Source organism: Epargyreus clarus, unplaced genomic scaffold (assembly GCF_041222505.1).
Source record: "Epargyreus clarus isolate Ecla_fem2 unplaced genomic scaffold, WU_Ecla_fem_2.2 ptg000024l, whole genome shotgun sequence".
NCBI classification, from domain to species: Eukaryota; Metazoa; Arthropoda; class Insecta; order Lepidoptera; family Hesperiidae; genus Epargyreus; species Epargyreus clarus.
In genome coordinates, this window is record NW_027332231.1 from 11,988,391 (window position 1) to 12,011,792 (window position 23,402).

The window sequence follows — 23,402 nt, forward strand, 5'->3', positions numbered from 1 at the left end:
AGAAACTTAACTTTTATACAGTATATCAACTAAAAAAAACAACGGTTTGACCCTTTAACATATTTTTTGTATGCTGACACCGGATGACATCTTGACTTTTGCTGTTTTCTTTGCCGTCTTACGAATCTTCGATCAGGCCACGTGTCCTGACGCGAGTTTAACATTTTTTTTTGCCCGTCACAAAAAGTGCACAACGCCGCTAAAGAAGTTTTCACTTCAAAAATATCATCTTATATATAAAATTCTCGTGTCACAGTGTGAGTTACCGAACTCCTCCGAAACGGCTTTACCGATTTTCACCACATTTTATATGTATATTCAGTAAGTCTGAGAATCGGTTACTATCTATTTTTCATACCCCTAAGTGATAAGGGTTGTTCACCCTTACCATGTTTTTTTTTATTTATAAGGCAACACAATGTTTGCAATCATTTCGTAAATTTAAATAAAAGCACTGAAACCGCCTATGTGCCAGTTCACATTAGGTAGGAAAAAAAAATGGTAGCCCGTCAGTTTTACTGTCGGGCTTACCCGTTGACCACCAATTGTTGGTTCAACCTAATACCTATAAATATATCCTTTCCATATTAGGAATTTTTCAATTTCCCGATTAAAAATAATATATATTAACGTTAATTTAATAAAATTACGATCTTAAAAACTAGACCTTATGTTTTTGTCAATAATATGAATATATTTCACTTATTATTTTTCTATATTATTTATAGACATTCGTATTTTTTTTAATATTCATAATAATATATAGTATCATGAACAATCGTTAAAATTTTACACTTTTGGGAAGTATGTCAAAACTCAAATTGTAAATTTTACATTGTTATGCCGCGTTCGCACTTCGCAGTTCGCAAGTACTTATAGTGTTTTTCGCAATTTCTACAAACGTTTGTGGTGAACAGAAAATGATATGAAATTTGAAAAAATAACCTTAATTCTGAAAAATGCCACATCGAGTTGTAATATGATTTAAATCTACGTACGAGTAGCTAATATTCGGGATAGTTTTATTACATTAGCACGTTGCATACTGACCTCAATCTACTAAAGACTGATATGAAATGGAAATAGCACGTATATCAAGGTAGTAAGGGTGGATATATTTTGAATACGCCGTCACTTTGGCAATTAGCACAGAGTGTTATGGGGTCAGCAAGTACTGCATTCTGTAATATAAGCTTTATTATCATGATTACTACAAGTAAATTGGCTTACAAATTGACCTCAGGTTTAGTACCAAATTCACGAAAAAATGTCTGGGAAACATATAACAAAATTGATAATAATTTTGTTATATGTTTCCCAGACATTTTTTGTCTGTAGTTTAAAAGTTTTACATATATCTGTATTTATAGTTATTGTAAATTGTTTGTCAGGGTGTGTTTTCTCTTTCCCTGTAGTTCCGGAACCAGAATAGGGCTACGGTATCCCCTGCCTGTCGTAAGAGACGACTAAAAGTGAGCGCCAAGCTTACCTGGGCGGAGCCCGACTGGGCAACGCGCCAAGAGGGGGGGAGGGGGGGGGGGGTTAGTGCGTTAAAAATCCCACATAACCCCGTGTCGCTCCGGCACCGGGTACCTTTTAAAGGTTCCCTCGACGTTAACAAACAAATGGGTGTGTTTTCTTACAAGGGTTTTTTTAACGACGATTTACTGTTCTTAAGTTACTTCTTATACTCGTATTAGGGATGGGGATTTTTTCCGAAAAATATCGATTCTCGAATCGAAGTGTGATAAATTGATACACAAAAAACTCGAGGCCAAGAATCCAAAAATCGATCTTCAATCTAGTTCGCAGATCGTCATTCCTACCTTATATATACAGTAGGTATATACAATAGTAAAGTTCGAAAATTAAGAAGTGCCTACCCTAATGTTATATTATTTAAATTTGTTTAAAGCAAAGTTCTATCGACAATACTATTGTTTCCGATTAAAGTCTACGAATAATAATGGGAATTTTTCCAGCTTTGTTGTGAAAACAATGGCTTCGTTCTAATGCTAAGAGCTACATAACCCATTTACATAACAAATGAGAATAACTACCTCCTGTAACATTTGCTTTGAGATTTGAAATTTAACTTTATTTAAATGGAAAATAATAATATGGAATTAGTAGCGAAGCCGCGGGTAAAGCACTAGCTAGGTTTTCTCATGATGAGAAGTCGATGGCAAAAGTTGTTATATCTAGCCCTCGGGTCAGGACGCGCGAACAGTAAAACGTAACATACCAACAAACAAACTTGTTCACTTTCGTATTTATAATATTAGTTAGCCGTATATTCGTATTTATAATATTATTATTAATTATATTAGTTATTATTATTAAAGCAGTGATAGCCTAGTGGTTAAGAAACGCGGTCTCTCGATCGCGGGGTCCGAGGTTCAAATCCTAGGCACGCACCACTGATTTTCAAATTTATGTGCGTATTAGAAATTAATTATCACTTGCTTAAACGGTGAAGGAAAACATCGTGAGGAAACCTGGGTACCTGAGAGATTTATAAAAAAAAAAAATCTTAAAGGTATGTGAAGTCTACCATTACGCACTTGGCCAGCGCGGTGGACTATGGCCTAATCCTTCTCATTCTGAGAGGAGACCCGTGCCCAGCAGTGGGACAGTAATGGGTTGATGATGATGATGATGATGAATATTAGTTAGGACTAGCTGTGCCTCGCGGTTTCACCCGCGTTAAAAAGAAACGGGGTCACAGTTAGTTCTAAAATATAAGTAGCCTAAGTTACTCCTTATTACATCAGCTACCTGCCAATAAAAGTCCCGTCAAAGTCGGTCCAGCCATTTCAGAGATTAGCCAGAGCCTCATCGGCCTCCATAGTCCGTCGTCATATGTTGTCAAACATTTGACTGATTTGATTTTTTGTTAGTCAATCACAATGTAACACGCTTTTATTTATTAAAAAATGTGTCTGATATAAAAACCGCAAATATTTAATACATCGGGTTTTATATATGTTTAACTTTTAAGTTCTTTTTTACTAACAAGATTTCTAACAAGTAATAAAAGCTTGTTTTTAAAAAGTTTTTTTTTAATTTTATTAAAATACAAGTTCTGACAATTTACTTAAATCTGTAAAGATGGCGCTGTAAACTTCAAAATAAAACGCACTGTGTGTATGTACTTTAAGTGTGTTTATGACGTTTTATAATATGATTCATTATGTCAGTATATTATATATTTAAGTACATGCTGTAGGTAATATAAAATTATGCATATTATTATAAAAATATAATTTTATTTTCATTTGATTCTTTTATATCATTACTTTGGAATTATGCTTTAGGGTGACGTAATATTTTTTATTGTAAACCAAAATATGAATAGTATCCAATTTTATAAATCAGCGAAATTCTATACTGTAAAGCTAGAAATCCAATGACAATCGTTTTTAGACGTTATTTGAAGATAGTAAGTTGAATGTATACATGCCAATACCACAAGGTTACGAAATTATATGGAATGCACTGACAGATGTGTTTTATTGTAACTTAATACTTAAGACGTTGACCTGTACATATACAGTTAAATAAGATTTTTCATAATAAAACCTAGCGTTAAGGTGTCGAACCCGTTTTGGTTCGACTTCGAACCCTTTTTGGTTCGACTCCGGAAGCACCACTGCTACACTTATTTCTGTCTATTAACAAATGTTATAGCGCTTGGCTCCGGGATCTCCACCAAGCGCAGAGGTAATGTTGGCTCCTCCCCCTCACCAGGAGTTTAAGACGGCAATAGCATTAACGGCTTTGAAGAAGAACTCCTTGTCCATCTTTCTAGAAGATCTTGTGTGACATCTATGATAATTTATTGAGAGAAAGATGAATCCACATCTTGCGCGTTTGTGGCAAAAAGGAATAACCCGAATCGTGAAGGACCGCTACATGTCTAGTTGATGAATGGAACCACACCCTTCAGCGAGTGATCATTATTATCATCATTTTACGTTTCAACTTATTAAGTGTAAAAACACTAAACGTTTTTGAAATTTAGTTCCAATAAGACGCTCCTCGTTTCGCGCCCAGTTTCATAACCACTAGGGAGATGATAGCCTAGTGGTTAAGAAACCTAGTCTCTCGATCGAAGGATCCGAGTTTAAGTCCCAGGCACCTCTGATTTTTCGAATTTATGTGCGTATTTAGAAATTAAATATCATTTGTCAAAACGGTGAAGGTAAACATCGTCAGGAAGATATTGCATACCTGAGAGATTTAATAAAAAAAAATTTAAAGTTATTTGAAGTCTACCAATACGCACTTGGCCAGCGCAGTAGACTATGGCCTAATCCTTCTCATTCTGAGAGGAGACCCGTGCCCAGCAGTGAGACAATAATGAGTTAAAGATGATGCCGCTCCTTATGAAGTTATTTTAGCTGTTTCTTTGCTTGTAATTTGTATCAGAGACCTCTAATATGAGACGCCGATAGTCATATCATATTTTACATTAATGTGAAAAACTAATTGGAATCTGTTTATTTATTCGTTTATTATCTGTGGTGCAACGTTCACAGCTGTTTCTAGGGCAGTCGGCCGCTTGTCATTAAATTACATATACCTACCTATTGGTTGTCAGACAATATATTTTATGCCCAGGTTCAATATTGTAATTATTTTATCTTAGATCGCTGCTAAGGCAACTGACGACTCGTCTGCCTTTTTGGCTCTTCCTCAGTTTTTACAACCTCTACTTTATGGCACTTTAGGGTTCCGTACCGAAAGGATAAAAACGGAACCCTTTTATTACTAAGCCTACACTATCTGTCCGTCTGTCACAGAGTTTTCTTTTGAATCGTACTATATACATTTTTGTTGATATTTTTTACAGTATATGTATAACATATTATGTAGTAGTAGTAAGCCATGTGTAATATGTAGCCGCTATAAGAACAGATTACTAAAAATAAAAAAAGCTTGAAAATAATTCGGTGGTAAATTTAAATGAAAATTATACGGTACGGTACCTTCCGTAGCCAACCATTCAGCCTTTTTTACGTTTCAACGCTTGTTGCAACGCGTTTGTTAGTTTTGTAGCGACTTCCCGCTATTCGTAAAGAGATGGCGCTGCTGAATCACGCTATCCGAAGTTTTCTAAACATCTTGCATATATACAAGCTCCGAACTGAGACTGTCGGAGCACGGCCGCTCCCCGGACATGATCACCTAGCCCGGCGGGAGATCTCCCTTTGCCAAAGTTTGTATTACTATCGTTGCTTACGATTATTTAGTTTAATTAATATGACAGAAATTTACCAAGTAGTATGATGGGCAGATCGATCAGCAAATGCCACAGGATGCTGCGTCTCGTCTGCATCTCCTCTGGCGGCGGCGGCCTTTGCTCCGAGACTGTCTGTAACAAACATACAATACAAATAAATATTTATTAATAAAATAAAACTATTTCCTGATCCATATTACAACTTATATTATTCCCGCGCAAAATATAAGTCTAACGTCAAGAGCGTTCTGTTTCTTTTTTTATGTTTATGAATACAATCGTGTAACGCATACAGCCAGTGACTATATAAATTGGAACTTATTATTATAAAAATAACACATTATGAAAATAACACAAAATTATTAAAATAAAATATAATTAAATATTTAGAATATATTTCTAACATTATATATACTTAAAAAAAGAGTTGCCCTAACTGACTTATGATCGAAGAGCCAAAGCTACTGCAGATAAAAGGGTGACATTTGGACAATAAGTTCCTTTTATGACGTAGGCATCCACTAAGGTAGGATTTTTTATTTTCCACCATTAATATTGTTATAAAATGGTTTAGAGCTTGTTTAAAATCCACAAATTTTGCAGTAAGCTCTATAAGCTCTATGAGATTAGAAACAATGAAATAACTATTACACTGTTTTTTTCTCAACCCGTAGGGAGTAAAATACACTAACAACAACAAATACTCTTTATTTGTACACCATATAAGATACATATAACACAATAAATGAGATAGCGTACAAAAAGTACAAATATTATATTATTAAGATTTACGCCGGCAAAATTGATGGCAAAAGTTGGTAAGTGACATAGGGTAACTTAAATATTATGTAAGTAATGTTTTGCTAATAGGCTATAATTGAAGGTAGAACCCTCTGTGGTTTGCATCTGTTGGTACCACTGCCACACCGTCCAACACAGCTAACAGTAGTTTTTGTTGTATTAGTCACTATTAGTTGTACTAGTTCGTTAGTGTTGGGCGCTGTCGTGTTCTGGTTTGAAGGGTAGTAAGGGAGACATACTTTTTCGAGGAGTTCCAGCTTAGTCCTCATGGTGTGTCTGTGACTGACTTAATTAGGAAATTAATCTTATCTGGGGTTGATTACAAATGTTCATGGGCGGCAGTAGCCACTTACTACTAGATGGACGGCATGCTCGTCTGCTACTCCTATATTATAAATAAAAAAATTGAGATGTTAAATTCGTATCGGGTTCTGCAGTTAAAAAGTTCAACTGTACTACCGCATAGAGTTTCGGTTAATACACCTCTGTTTCTAATTATACGAGTAACATCAACTGTTTTTCAATTGCAGTGGCTCGCTCCATTTAGGATGCAACCTAAACACACATTTAGAATGACCGTGTTACCTTAACGATCGCCAGGGGGCCTACCACCATCTTTTAAAAACCATCATAGTTCAGGAAAGTTTTATTTCAATATTGCATCAACATTATTTTATTTTGTACAATGACCTCCTTAAAACAGTATTTTGTTATTTCTGCTGAGTGATGTAAAAGAATGAGTAATTTGTCTATTCCTTATCCAAGAGGGAACGAGACATCGAAACTATTGTCATCTCTTTCGTAACACGGTCTAAAAGTTAAATTATTTGCAAAAAAGAATATTAGAAAAACAATCTTACTTTAACGAGGTCGTGGTATGAAATTTTGATGTATGATTAAAATAATATTGTTTTAAGAGATGGTAGTTACCCCAAGTCAAGTCTTTTTAGGGTTCCATACGTTATAGAATCAATCGTATGGCTGTCACAACTACTTTACTCCACTAAACTAAATATATCACGACTACATCAATTAAAAAAATATACGACTAAACCAGATGTAAGTTACTCATGTGCTCTTTTTGTCACTCGAAAACGAAGGAATAATAACTGAACAACTGAATGTTAAATGTTGGGGGTTGGGCAAAATGAAAAACGTGAAGTAAAGTTTTGCAAACGGTATCGAGTGGCAGATTAAATAGAAAGGCTTGTTGAATGGATCTCAAATATATTTTTGTTATAGTTTTACAATAACAGTTAACGAACAAACTTACATTTTCAGTTTGAATTTAAATATATTTTTTCATACATTACGTATGGGAGAATATGTTTTTCAAGAACGACAGTGCACAGTTGCACACTTACCATCAGGTGGAGTGCATGCCCGTTTGCTATTTATTTTTGTTAACGAGGGGGAAACCTTCAAAAGGTACCCGGTGCCGTGGGAGCGACACAGGGTTATGAGAGATGTTATATAAAAAATATAAAAACGGGATCCAAAAATAAATTCAAGCTAATTATTACGCTAGACCTACATTGCTTTATGGTGTAAACAAAGATAACTAAACATTGACTTTACTGATTATTTGTACGACTGTACAGTTCCTGTATACGTAACGACTTGAACTATATTAAAGCGGCCGTAGAACGACTAATGAAATAGACTCGTAATGATGTGTATGGGCACATCATTTGTTCACTATTATTGATCATTTCTAAGTTTTTTTTTTATTTTCACGCCTTAAGTACTACAGAATCATTTGCCATGAAATATATTGTACGCACGTTCTCAGGGGTTCAGAAGTCGTTTTATCAGGAAAAAAGTACTAGTCTCGATAAAGATAACATAACTTGTAAGATACCACTCACCAATCGATGACAAAAACCTCTGACCGCGAGCGAAGCTGCGTGAAACAGCTAGTCATACATAATTCAGGGGGGATTGGATGGGTGTTGTCAATTTATTCGTCAAGTCCTTTCACACGGAGTCGCTCCCTTGTGGCATTGCGTACTTTCACTCTTCAATCTCATAGGAATTCATTGATAAATAAAAGCTGTCTAAGCTAGTAGAAATTTATTTTCATAAAATAGAAATAACAAATATTGGTATTATTTATTGGTTGGATTGGTAGACATGCTAACGAGAGACTTAAGAGAAGCTAACAAAAGATATGGTAAGTATAATCCGCGCCAAACTGCTAGTCCGCCCTGAAGTTGTTTCGAGCAGGTGTAGTCATTTAATTTGCGATGGCGACGCGACTCATTTCTATATTCAGAGCAGACTAGCAGTTTGGCGCGGAATATATTCCTCTAAGTAAGTTTGTTTTGTTGCTACGATAACAAATATTAAAAATGAAAGTAAATAAAATTTTGGTGAACAGAACCGACTCGTGTGAGTCCGACTCGCACTTGGTCAATTATTCATTTTATCTATTGAACCATAATAGGTAGACAGTTCAAATTTTCACAACGCATTTACTTCTATGGCTGCTATGATAACAAATACTAAAAATAAAAAAAAAAACTTTTTTTTATGCTACGGAACCCTCCGAACCCTCAAATCGCACTTGGCCAAATAATTTTTCAGGGGTAAGGCGTCTTCCCTGATCAATAGATTGCGCCATATGTTTCTGAATCACGCTATAGAAGTTTTTTCAACATCTTGCATATATACAAGCATTGAACTGAGACTATTGGAGCAAGGCATTATCAACCTGGCGGGAGATCTCCCTTTGTCGCAGAGGTCTTTATCCAATCCATACCTTATAATCCAAGCTTTCTACACTCATGGCCCCACACTAGGATCCCCTGTGTCGTGGGTACCATGGACACACACAAAGACGAATACACAAACACCCAGTCTCAGAAAAGACATCTAAATTTATCATTCAGCTATCTGTCTGGCCGGGGATCGAACCCGGAACCCTTTGCGCGTCAGACCGGTATGGCGACCGCTCCGCCAGCGCGTCGTCAACTTATCCTGGCCAGTGACCAATATCCATGCGAACGAAGCAACCAGCAGAACCAGTATTTAGGTATATTTTGTATAGCAGGGGCTGATTACCATGAACCTAACATTTAGGCGCTTAGGTATCCAGGTTATAAGTGAGACGCCTTAACTCTTACAGGACCGTATTTATCTCGTAACGACCTAGGATTTCTAAGTTAAGTATGATTAAAAAAATTAGGATATTTTATCAAATATGTTATTGTAGCAACTCGCATTTGATCAGTGTAGGTAGTGGTAGGTAGTAGGTGGTGGCATATTAAAATAGGCACTTAATAAGCTTATAATTCTTATAACCAAACTAATTAACCACCAAATTAGTGAGATCGGCCGCTGATGCGTCGCTACTCTACATGATTAGGTTATAGATAAATACTTGAAATTTTCACCGAGTATGTATAATGGTGGTCGCTATAACAACAAATACTAAAAGAAAAAAATGTTTAAAATAAATGGGGATCACCATACCGCAGTATTTCGACGTGTTTCGCTTTATCTATTGAACCGTAATAACTATTTTTTTTATTTTAACAAATATTTCAATTAAAAAATAATTGAAAATTTTGGTGGAACGGAACCCTCCGGGTTGCGACATCGACCCGCTCATGGCTAATTTTAATCGAATTTTTGGCACTACAGGCTCCTTTCAAGTTTATACCTTATTTGTATTGCACCTTAATTAAAATTACTCTCGCATAAGTAGGCCGGCGCCACCTGTCTTAAATAAAAGGAATACTAAGTTGTCTAAGTCCGGCCCTGAGGCCCATGTAACTTGCTTTCGATGCGATTCACCTAGACGTTTTACATAGGCACGCGGCTTGTCCTTGGCTCGAATATTGGGACCAATATTTGAATGGCATTTGCGATTACGTGGATACTATTTTTAGGATATGGTTGTTGAACTTTAAGTAATATTATATTTTTTATATTATCTTTTACCCACTTTTCACTCGCGATCGATGACAATAGGTGTTTTTTTATGCCTCGAGAACTGTACTTTTTTCAGGATACTGGTGGGACTGTTATGTATCGACGACGTCAAAGATACCTACAAATCTTTTAATGAACAAAAAAACTAATAAACATCTAGCAATTATTATAACAAAACCCGAACTGCCTGCCCGAAAACCCTGCTTTAAAAAGGCTATATGCCTTTGGTACGAGTATTTACGATTGTCTATTTGTGTAGATATTTATTTAAACTAGATAAAAATACTAAAAACGTTTATACGATTCTGATTTTCTGACTGCGTTATGGCACAGTATAAGGATATAGATATTTGTACCGTGGTTATGGTTAAGGCTGTATTCCGTTTTGAAGGCTAAGGATGGGAGATATACTTTTCCGAGCCATTCCAGCTTATTTCTCAGGAGTAGCGAGTAGCGACGCTCTAGATGCGTATATTAATTAGAAATCCGATCCTATCTGGGGTTGACTCTAGATGTCCATGGCCGGCAGTAGCCACTTACCATCAGACCTTGGACTGCATGCTTGTCTCCTACTTCTATATTGTAAGAAAACATTTTAAACGTCATTTCAACATTACATCGAATATTCGCCCAATGTTCGCCAAACATGTCAAACTGTTATCGTATTAATATTAACGACTGGTCGAGTCCGCTTTGCCTGGCCCCGTCTGAATAGATTAGCTCAATCATTGTCCACATCCAGCCTATTCGGTTTCTATCTTCTAATCTGCTTAGCACAGATAGGGAAACTCGTTAATGGGTATTTACGGTTGTCTATTCGTGTAGATATTTATTTAAACTAGATACAGATACTACATACGATCTACTAGATTCTGATTTCCTGACTCCGCTAAGTTTCAAATGTTAGGTCAGTGGTAGAAGCCTTTATGGCTTGTTTGAAACGTCACTATGCCTACTTCTGCGTTGCTGTGTTCTAGTTTGATGGTTATGGTTAGGGAGACATACTTTTCCGAGTTGCAATGTAGTGCGCAGGATTAGCGATTCTTCTGTGGCCGACAGCAATAAGTAATCTAATCCTATCTGGCTTTCCATGGTCGGTAAAGCTAATGACTTTTAAGTCATCAATAAAACTCGTCAATAAAAGTTTCTCGTGAATCCTAAATCGGTCTGAGAATCTCGTTTTTACAAATGATACCGTAATCCATTGATGTCATTTCAGTACAACAATGGTCAGTAATCCTCGTAAAAGATAACCGTTACGAAATACTGTTACGAGGACCAAAACAAAATAGTGTTACAATATTTGGGTATTTCCAACCAGCGAGCACGCGATAACTTTTTATCCCAACTTTCATGTCCCATTTTTTTTTATAATATAGGAGTAGCAGACCAGCATGCAGTCCACCTGGTGGTAAGTGGCTGCTGCCGCCCATAGACATCTGTAATCAACCCCAGGTAGGATTACATATTCCTACCTCAGGTTGGTCACAGATGCGCCGCTACCCCTGAGGACTAAGCTAGAAAGCCTCGGAAAAGTATGTCTCCCTTACCACACCCTTCAAACCAGAACACAGCAGCGCTTAACACTGCTGTTATAAGGCAGAAAAAGGTGTGGCGGTGGTGCCGCCGGAATCGAACCACAAAGGGTTCTACCACCTTGAGAATTGTTTACCAATGGGTTTACCACCTTTTATTTTCTATTTTCTCGCTTGCAATAGAACAAGTCCAAAAAGCCGAATAGGTACATCTTATAAAAATCTTGACCTTGGCAATGCAATAAAATTCACGCTTGGCATACAATAGCTTTGAAATGTCGTATCGTTACTCGCTTGCGACAGAACACATTACGATAAAGTACGCCTCTGTGCTAGATTATGTCAATTTTAAACACAGCTTAGTATTCGGTGAGCGTCCGCCACGCTATCCGAATGGCAAACAGTTGCGAATCTTCGAATCGCAAGCCATAAATGGCACGGCACGGATGGCAAACACGTCAGCTGTCATGCCATTTTTGGCGGCTTGTCAAACTGTCGTTGACTTTGGCGTGCTGTGCGATATCAATTACATTTGTACGAATACTGTGGCAATGTGCCATATAGTAACGGATTTTGATGTAGTGTTCAAATGGATTATTTTATTAGCGTTTATTCCCTATTTATCCTTAGGGGTGAATTCTCGGTAAGTGGTAAGGGAGTCATACTAACCAGAGGCGTTTGATCTTATTCCTCAAAAGTAACAATATCAACCTGAACTAGGAATCTAATCTTATCTATCTTAAAGATATATATGGACGGCAGTAGTCACCAACTGGTGGGCTGTTCTCTGATCTGGTCGTCTGTTTCTCATATTTTATAAAAAACGTGTTGTGAGTGACTCTAAATAAGATTAGATTCCTATCTTAGGTCGGTCACAGATACGTCACTACCTCCTGAGGACTAAGTTCGAACACCTCCTTCAAACCAGAACATAGCAGCGCTTAACACTACTGTTATTAGGCCAAAATATTGTAGATGTGATAATGATACCGCCGGAGTTGAACCACGAGGATTGCACCATCTTCAATATCTTGTATATAAAATTCTCATGTCACAATGTTAGTTACCGTACTCCTCCGAAACGGCGTTACCGATTTTCATCATATTTTATATGCATATTCAGTAGGTCTGATAATCGGCTATTATCTATTTTTCATAACCCTAAGTGATAAGGGTTGTTCACCCTTAACATTTTTTTTATTTATATGGCAACACAACACGGGTCAGCTAGTTATTATATAAAAAATATCGTTTGCTAAGTTTATCACTAAAAATAAATATCTAGTGATTTAAGATACGTGTGGCGCCATCTGTTAACGAGTAGTAGACGCAAGAATTATTTAGCAGCAAGAATGTGGTGGACTAGAAATCTTAATGAATTAATTCGAAAACCATTTTCACATTCCATCGCTATCTATGAGATATACAAATAAGGCCTTAACATTGTATGTTTTGTACTCTAAGTATGAGTTTTTACGTTTTAACAAAAATGACTGTTTGGGTATTTGTTTACGTATTTGCACATACATTTCCAATCAGTGCTCCTAGCGTATTGTGCGACTGATTGGGATAGTATGGGAAATACGTAAACAAAAAGATAAACCGTAATTTTAGTGAAAACGTAAAAACTCATACTAAGGGTACTGATTCAAACATTTTCACCACTTACACAACAAAATTAAGGGTCTATTTGATTATAAGTATTGTAGACTGGTTATTCCTGAAAGACTATTTTATGTAATAAGATTCAATATGTAACAATTCCATTATTTATTTTCTCTGACATTCCATTCTTTAAGCAATATAATATCCTTCTTTCTTTTATATATCTACTTTGTGATAGTGATTGCTATTCTTGCAATTAAATAGACTGTTATTACTATAAAATAATTAAAAAAGTATTGTAATGAAAATATACTATTACAGTAACATACATTTTGTTGTGTCGTCTCTTTTACCCGATTGTGGAGGGTAATGTTTCTCAAAACCCGCGTAAAACTAGTTCGCTCTGTACATAGAAATGAATCGCGTCGCCATAGCAAATTGTATGACTACACCTCACATACATGCTCGCAACAACTTCAGAGCGGACTAGCAGTTTGGCGCGGACAATACCTATGTCTCATTCTTCAACTTCCTACACCACAAATGGTTTACCGATTTTAAGGAGGTGTCCTTCGATCAAAGTTATTAGTTGTGAATCTTATCATGGGGTCGAATCGTTAAAAATGCAGTTTTTTGAATAAAAATCTTTTAAGTTTTATAACGTTTACAATGGTAATGTATGACTTTTGTAGAAAGTAACATTCTACTAAAAAATAACAATACAGACATGAATTTTCCCTATTTATATAGAATACTAGAAAACAGTGTAGTCATGTGCGCCTAATAACTTAGAGAAATCGTAAATAATTTCTACGATTGTAATTATATTTATCATTGCACTGGCTTTCTACCGGTCACACTTTCCAACCGGAAGGGAGTTTTTCTTTTTATTTTCCGTTCACGCTTGACCAGTTATATAATAATACGACATCCAATTATTTTTAACACCTAGGGTCTTCGTCGACAACGTAACAATCACGATCTAAAATTATAGAATAAAAAAAATACATAAATTCTTACATTGGCTACCTTTACTCATAATGTTAGATTTGAACTAGTTTGTCCTAACCAATATTAACATCTACCAGTTACCTGTATTAAAGTCTGTAAGTATAGTCCATGTAGGTATGGCCTGGCCTTGGAGGGCGCAATTTTATTTTTTGAATATCGAGGAGGAGTTAGCGGAGTCAAAATTCTTCTCCTTCAACCGCTATCTCCAAAAAGGGGTGCAAATCGTTTTGACGCTTTTTAAGGCAATTTGTACGTCACGCAGAACATTTATAAGAACAATTAAAATGGATTTAAGTTGATTAAAAATGAGTTACCAAATTATCATTGTTAAGACGGCAAGACCGTTTTTGGACGAAACAGAAATTCCGCTGACGAATCTGTGATGACCCTAAAAAGAAGATAAAAGTGAACAATAGCTAATCCCTTTACATTCAATGGTTATCCTTGAAATAATAAGGGTCGTTAACCTTGTAAAAAAATCTTACAAGATACCTCGTTAGTGGCAGCACAACACGCTTAGGGTTGCCATTCATTAAAAAATAAGTTTGAAATTACTTTAGCTGCGGCGGCACTATAGACACCCCTATTTCTTCCTCATTGTGGTGTGTAGCGCTGCTGTGGTCTGGTTCGAAGGGTTAAGTCCAGTATTTTTTATTATGTAATATTGTATAGTAGCAAACATACATACCTACAGTCCAGCTAGTGGTATGTGGCTACTCCCGCCCTTAGACATATATAATCAACCCTAGATATGATAAAGAATCCTAGTTGAGGTCAGCCATAGATGCGTTTCATTTCATATAAAAATAAATTTTAACCCCAAGTCTAAAACCAAAATTCATTGTTTTCATTTTGAAGGTAGTAGAACCCTTTGCGGTTGGAGTCCGGAGGCACCACCGAAAATCTTATTTCTGCTTAAAAACGGCAGTGTTAAGCGCTGCCGTAAAAGACATACTTATCCGTGGTATTTCAACTTAGTCCCCAAGGGGTAACAACGCTAGGACCGACCTCAGATTGGTCTAATCTCATCTAGAATTGATCACAATGTCCATGAGCGCCGTTTACCATCAGGTATACTGCTTACTCGTTTACTATTAAATTCTAGAAAGTACCAACCCTAGGCCTGTTAGTTCACCTCTAACCCTTCGTTATTTATGGACGCGATAACATCCCTTTGATGGTCCATCTTCAGTAATGATCGCTGATGGCTATTACACATTATTGTCCAATTATGTTGCGTAAAATACATCTTTTTATTACAATGCACTTAGATACGAGATGTAATTATGAAATGTACAGTAAGATTGCGTCCTGCGACTTTGTTCGATCAATAAATTACTAATACTCGTATTAAGAAAGTAAATTAGTCGAAATAATTTATCTTAATTTTGTTTGCTATTAGAGGGATAATTAACTAAAGAAAATTATATTGAGCGTTTTAATTAGTATTGTGACTCCGTATTTTCAAAGGTTATTCTCACAGACCTGTATATAAAAAATTTAATACGGGATTTCGGTTATTCTATAAATAATATTGTTAGCTCAACTTTTAACTTGGTGGTTCCCGCGAGGTGTTCATAATAAAAGTGTTTAAAAATTAAAGGCAATCCATTGCCTATTTATGATTTATGACACATACTTACAGAAGGATTTTATTACGATTATAGCAGTCTGCATCGACCCTATTTCCTAAAAAAGTATACCTCACCGAAGATCAACAAAGGTACGCCACGCCATCGTTACGAAACTCCGTAACTGCTAAACGAAAAAGCACATTGACCGGAATACGAAAGTAAAGTGTGATGCACAGCACTCCGGACTGTTAAAACGCAAATAGTCTTATTTGTGCGTCCAAGAAAGAAGTCTACGCGCTGGCCAAGTACGTATTGGTAGACTTCACATAACTATGAGATTTATTTTTATATATAAATCTCTCAGGTATGCAGGTTTCCTCGCGATGTTTTCCTTCACCGTTTCAGCAAGTGATAATTAATTTACATTAAGCACATAACTTTGAAAAATCAGAGGCACGTGCCTGAGATTTGATCCTCGGACCGAAGAGTCCGAGATTCATGAAAGAAAGGATCAAGAGCCCAAGTTTCTTAACCACTAGGGTATCTATGCTTCTAGAAATATATAGGCGCAACATACCTACTCAGCACAGCTGCAACTGAGCTCCCTCAGCATATACGTCTCCACATATACGCATCAAATGATACACAAAAGGCATTAAGAATATACTGGTAGATTACCATTAACCTACATTAGGATGAGGTAGAGTAGACGATTCTAAAAATAAAACAAGAACAGTTGATGTGTTTTACAGATTTAGATTACTGAGATAACAGAAATTATAAGTATGGATAGGTTATGATTACTATGTTTTCCATAATAGTTTTTCCAAAGGACAAAATGTTATGTAATTTTTCTCGTGGAGGTTTGTTTAATTTTCAAAGCCTGGAACTATCATAAAAATAGTAGTGTGCCTTAAAATAATAAATGCATTTTTATTTGATTAAATTCGTCTTATTTGCATTTGTTAACGAAATTAATAATTTTTCGATTAAACTTAATTATATTGTGTGGCTAAATTACCATCGATCCGACGTAGTGTGAGTGGACCTTAATTCTTTACCGAATTTTGAACGAAACCCTTCAAGAATCAGGTCGAATGTCGTAAAAACCGTAAAATAAGGGCTGACGTGCACAGAGCCGATAATACGGTTCAATAGGGAGCTTACCCCCCCTAAACGTTTAGTTAAGGATTCCTCCCTTACTAATAATATAAATTCGATACTCTCTTTATAGTAGTTTTACCATCATTATTTTTGGTACAACTAGTTTTTGCGCACTTGAAATGAAATAAAATATTATATTTATTTTGTATACGCCTACGGAGGCACCTTACAAATTGTTAAACAATTTTTTTTCTGAAAGTAATAACGGATCGAAATTTGGTAATAAAAAAAAACAGAACGAAGAAAGAAATAGACTTATGCTAGGCGTTCCAGCTTATTCCTCAGCGGGAAATGCAACTGCGCCAGAGATCAAGACTCAAATATGACTCTAATCTTATCCGGGGTTGATTATAAATGTCGATACACAGTGGCCACTTACCCTCAGGTGGTTACCTTCATGCTCGTACGCTTTAACATGATAAATACAGAAAGTTTTTATTTTCTTACAATAGATTTTCTCATACCGTATTTCATAATCATAATCATCATCCTTACTCCTTACTAATATTATAAATCCGAAAGTAACTCTGTCTGTCTGTCTGGTTGTCTCTTCTTCACGCCTAAACCACTGAACCGACTTTAATGAAATTTTGTACAAAGATAGTCTGAGACCCGAGAAAGGTCATAGGATAGTTTTTATCCCGGAAATCCCACGGGAACTAGGAATGGCGACCTAAGATCGATTAATCGAAAAATCGACCTTTTGGACCAAAAAAATCGATTATTTTAATATCATAATCGATTATATGTCATATTATTTTCTTTTAAACGCGGGCGAAGCCGTGGGCAAAAGCTAGTATGATATATGATATGAGGAGTCCTAATCCTCATAGAAAACGTTCTACCCATAAATATTGTTTCTTATTAACATATCGTCTACACCTTGGCACTTACACAGACGTCTCTTGCAGAAGAGCTGTTGCTATAAGTAATGTAACTGTTAAGCATACTGTTTAGTTCGCAACAAAGTATTTCTCTAAATGTCAACTTTCACACCTAAATAATAAATCCGAACCGGAAATGCAATACAATTTTATCGGTCAAGTCGTAACTATACACTTTTAACTGCTTTTATTCTCGTTACGTTATAGGGATGTGAATAACCGGCAATATTTTTAAGAAATCGATTTTATCAATCGATTAATAGTTAAAAAATCGATTTCTTTTTACAAATAGATTATTTAAATTTGAGAGAATACATTTTTTCAATTAAGAGCAAATCTCGTGACATGTTTTTCGCCGTAAAATTTTGAATTCCATTAAAAAAAACTTTTATTGGTCGATCATTATGTACAATCAATTTTTATCTAAATATATATAACTCAAAGGTGACTGACTGACATAGTGATCTATCAACGCACAGCCCAAACCACTGGACGGATCGAGCTGGAATTTGGCATGCAGGTAGATGTTATGACGTAGGCATCCGCTAAGAAAGGATTTTGATCAATTCTACCCCCAAGGGGATAAAATAGGGGATGAAAATATTACTTCGTAACGCGAGCGAAGCCGCGGGCAAAAGCTCGTTACGATATATTTTTAAGAAAGACATTTCGATTATTAATTAATCGATTCTGATCACACCATCAACATCCCTAGTAGCTTATGTGGAGAATTATGACGTAATCGTACGTAGGTAATTGGCGGCGCTATTGGTTGTGTTGTGTGCGCTTGGAAACTATGTCAGGTTTTTTTTTTTGGGAAATCAATCAATAATTATAAAAGTTTGCGGTAGACATTTTGGGAAACCTCTGATTTGGTGAGAATGTTACGTCAGAAATTAAGTTTGAATGTTAAAACCCAACTACTGTATTTTCATATGTAAAATGTGTTTTCTTATGGTGAGGAGGAGGATTTAGATCCTCAAGAGTGGGTTTCAACTCTTGTAATGTCAACTCAACATCTGTAAAGAAATTAAATTTTCAGTTAGAACCTCTGTCTTATATGGAATTGGTTAAAGATAGATGGAATGCATCCAAGTTTTCTACTTCTATCTTTTAAAACAGAACTTGATAATCTTCACTTTCAATTTTGTTTTAATGTTAATTACCATAGACTAGTTAAGATTACTCACTCCTAACAAAAAAATGTAATCAGTTTTGACATTTGAAATTGTCACTGTCATCTAATTTTAGATAATTTATGAATAAAACGATATTTCTCCGCACTTTTTCTTCGATTTCGTATTTTTGCACCATTTAACTGTGTATTACGGCATTGTTCCGCGCAAATTACACCAAGACAGCCATTAAATGGCTGACAGAATTGTCAGCCGTTTAAGCCATTTTAAGCCATTAAGCCCTTCAATTACAAGGCGGATATCTATATCTATCTATATTACAAAAATATTTACAAATACCACCAAAATTCCCAACGTGCTTAACGACACAATTGCATAATATTATTGAAATCGTGGGCGTTTTCTAACTAAAATTAATATCCAGTAGCGATTAACAATATCCAAATAACCTTGATGTCTGCCCACCGTATAACTAACTACCATTTTGACAAATGGCACAGATAATATTGCAGGTTTACTTTGAAATATTTTCCACTTTCCCACACAGTTTTGATTAATAACTGCTATTGAGTAAGATATATTGTTTCGTTGCCCTGAGAGTGTTAACAATAATGTTACGTATAGATAAATATATATTTTGTTCTGTTACCAAATTTTTTTTTTTTTCATATTATTTTAATTAATTATTTGATCTTATTTAGACGATATCAAAATGTTTAAAATAATAAATGTTTATGTACTGGCTGGAGAGATTTTAGGAGTTCAAAAAAAGGGTATTCGGAATTTGAAAATGTTTTGTGATATTTTTTTTATCTTAAATGAACTATTAATGTGAGAAAGTCAATACCTTCGAAGCATTGGTCTCATCTTTAATATTTCGTATAGTCATTTTCTAAGATACGGGTCTCGTCTGAAAATTAAAAGGATTTACATTTTGCAGTCGTAATTAATACTTAATCTTTCCAAATTTTACTTACTAAAGATCGAAATTTGATAACGTCTGGTAAGTAGTTTGATTTCACTAGATATATAAGGTAATTCCAAACAATAAATAATGACGAATGAAAACATGTTTTAAATATTTTAAAATACATACGTGTGCACACTTATGGAGTTTCTTGTTTGTCTTCTCCATAATAGCACCCCCGAAGCGGGGGTTGCGTCGTTTGAAATATATAACAAATACAAATAAATAAATTTACATGTGATTTAATGAAAATTTTTACGTTATTTCTGTGTTTGGTCATAATCAATGGAATTTTAACACTAGGTACTAAAAAAAATATATAAAATTGTAGATTTGATAACATAATAATCAATAATTACTCCACATAATAATAATTAAATAATATCAAAAATAAATCCTTACTAATATTATAAATCCGAAAGTAACTCTGTCTGTCTGTCTGGTTGTCTTTTCTTCACGCCTAAACCACTGAACCGATTTTAATGAAATTTTGTACAAAGATAGTCTGAGACCCGAGAACGGACATAGGATAGTTTTTATCCCGGAAATCCCACGGGAACTAGGGATGGCGATCTAAGATCGATTAATCGGAGAATCGATCTTTTGGACCAAAATGTCGATTATTTTATCGATATCCTTACTAATATTATAAATGCGAAAGTAACTCTGTCTGTCTGTATGTCTCTTCTTCACGACTAAACCACTGAACCGATTTCAAGGAAATTCTGTACAAAGATAGTCTGAGACCCTAGAATGGACATAGGATAGTTTTTATCCCAGATAGCGATCTTAGACCTATTAATCAGAGAATCGATCTTTTTGGCCAAAAAAAAAGATAGTCTGAGACCCGAGAACGGACATAGGATAGTTTTTATCCCGGAAATCCCACGGGAACTAGGGATGGCGATCTAAGATCGATTAATCGGAGAATCGATCTTTTGGAACAAAATGTCGATTATTTTATAGATATCCTTACTAATATTATAAATGCGAAAGTAACTCTGTCTGTCTGTATGTCTCTTCTTCACGACTAAACCACTGAACCGATTTCAAGGAAATTCTGTACAAAGATAGTCTGAGACCCTAGAATGGACATAGGATAGTTTTTATCCCAGATAGCGATCTTAGACCTATTAATCAGAGAATCGATCTTTTTGACCAAAAAAAGGCGGTTTTTTTTAATCAGTCTCCAGTAATGGATCCTACCTACGTTTGTGGGTCTTTTGGCGTACTCTAAATAACCATGAGTTTAAAAATATCAATTCTTGCAATCGAAGACGGTTGCAATATTATATTTGTTTATATAGATTTATTGGGATTATATTAGGGGTGGCGTTTCTTTCCGAAAAAGATCGATTTTTGAATCGATTCGAATCGAAGTGCAATAAATCGATTCACAAAAAAATCGAGGCCCTAAGAATCGATTCTATCTTCGATCTTTTTTCGAGGATAGCGAAAAAAAAAGGTTATCAGGATCAAAAAAAATATGTATCCGTCAGCAAATCCTTACTTCCTTACTAATCCTTACTAATATTATAAATGTGGAAGTAACTCTGTCTGTCTGTCTCTTCTTCACGGCTAAACCACTGAACCGATTTGAATGGAATTTTGTACAAAGATAGTCTGAGACCCGAGAAAGGACATAGGATAGTTTTTATCCCAGAAATCCCACGGGAACTACGGATGGGATGGCGATCTGAGATCGATTAATCGGAGAATCGATCTTTTGAACCAAAAAGTAGATTATTTTAATCGATCTCCAGTAATGGATCGATTCAGTGAATCGATCTTTCAACCCAGAAGATCGAAATTCGATTTTTTTCATAATTTACCTACAGTTACTTTACTTATCCATGTTGGTGTTGTGTTGTGGTTGTGTCCAGATAAATGTTGGTGAAACGTAAAATAGGCTTACTCGCAAGTAACTAACGACTTATTCTGGGAATAAGATTTATGCGACGTTGGTGAAATCGGCCCTTAGTCGATCATCTATCTATTTGCATTTGATCAAGTGATGATCTTTTGCAAAGTTGTTGTCCAAGAGCCCACGAAGGTTTGGGAGTTGGTAAGACCGACAGATGGCACCACTGTCATTCCAATGAAGGTACGAATTTTCTGTTTTATGTGTGTCATATTATATCTTTAAAATGCGGGCGAAGCCGCGGGCACCACTAGTATTATTCATATAGAACTCGTATGTTGAATGTTCGAACTAAGAATGTTGCATATTTAAAGCCAGAATATATTTTCCTAAGCTCGCTCTATTTTATTACTACTCTATGGGTACATTTTGCAATCTTAACACTATGAGAGTGTAGAGTATGTAATTGATTATCGGTCACGATTGTGTCAGTAATCGATGACTCTACCGTCTCTACCGAAGTTACTAAAGGGATAGTTGCGTTACAAATGTATCCTTCAGTTTAATTTGATTACTGGCAAATGTTTGTGTGGCAAATGTTTGTGCCAAATAGCAAATGTTGGCTAAGGATCTTACATTTTTAAATATTATTATTACTTATATTCTGTGTCAAAAGTTCGTAGGAATAGTTTAGTTTGTAGGAGTAGTAGGAGTCTGCATAAAACTGCTAGTCCGCTCTGAATATAGAAATGAATCGCGTCGCCATAGCAAATTGTATGGCTACACCTGCTCGTAATAACTTTAGAGCGGACTAGCAGTTTGGCGCGGACTATACCGTATATTTGTCAAGAATCCTTAAATTTGTTTTAAGATGACAAATGTTTGTGCCATACATTTGGCAAAATCTTTGTGATATCAGATTTAAGTGTCCAATGTTTGTGTCTCATATTTCACAACACCCTGTTTAATTTATGTTGAAATAATTAAATGTTATGTCAATTTGATTCAACGAGTGCGGAGGCGTACAACCTACCTTAGTTAGTCCAATTTACTACATCTTTTTATACAAATTTGAAGGTGGTAGAACCCATTGTGGTTCGACTCCGGCGGCACCACCGCCACACCTATTTCTACCTAATAGGCGCTGCTGTGTTCCGGTTTGAAGGGTGTGGTAAGGGAGACATACTTTTCCGAGGCGTTCCAGCTTAGTCCTCAGGTGTAGCGGCGCACCTGTGGCCGACCTCAGACAGGAATATCTAATCCTGTCTGGGATTGATTACAGATGTCAATGGGCGGCAGTAGCCACTTACCATCAGGTGGACTGCATGCTCGTCTGCTACTCCTATATTATAAAAAAAAAAAAAAAAGTAGTTAACTGCAGTATACCTGGTGGTAAATGACCACGGTGCTGTGCCCGTATTGGCCATGTACCACCAGATGAATTTCAAGCTCGTTACATCCAACTTGTTTAACCATTTGTGGAGTTGTAGTGCGTGTCAAATAGTTGGCCGTATGTACGCTATGTGAAAGGAGGTAGAACCCTTTGTGGTTCGACTCCGGCGGCACCACCGCCTTAACAGCAGCATTAAGTGTTGCTATTTTCTGTTTTGAATGGTGTGGTAAGGGACATACTTTTTCGAGGCGTTCCAGCTTAGCCCTCAGGGGCAGCGGCGCATCTATGGT

General features: G+C 35.9%; 2 protein-coding genes across 4 annotated transcripts in view; one reads left to right on the forward strand and one right to left on the reverse strand.

The window, feature by feature from the left end:
• LOC140752399 (BOS complex subunit NCLN) overlaps positions 1–23,402 on the forward strand; it is a 217,814-nt gene that overhangs the window by 165,277 nt on the left and 29,135 nt on the right. The gene's annotated exons all lie outside the window — the stretch shown is intronic.
• Positions 1–23,402, reverse strand: part of LOC140752400 (phospholipid phosphatase 2) — a 92,649-nt gene that overhangs the window by 14,762 nt on the left and 54,485 nt on the right. For both annotated transcript variants that reach the window (XM_073086680.1, XM_073086681.1), the window contains exon 2: positions 5,281–5,377. In XM_073086680.1, coding sequence (XP_072942781.1) covers positions 5,281–5,377 — 97 coding nt within the window. The remainder of the gene's footprint in view (positions 1–5,280; positions 5,378–23,402) is intronic.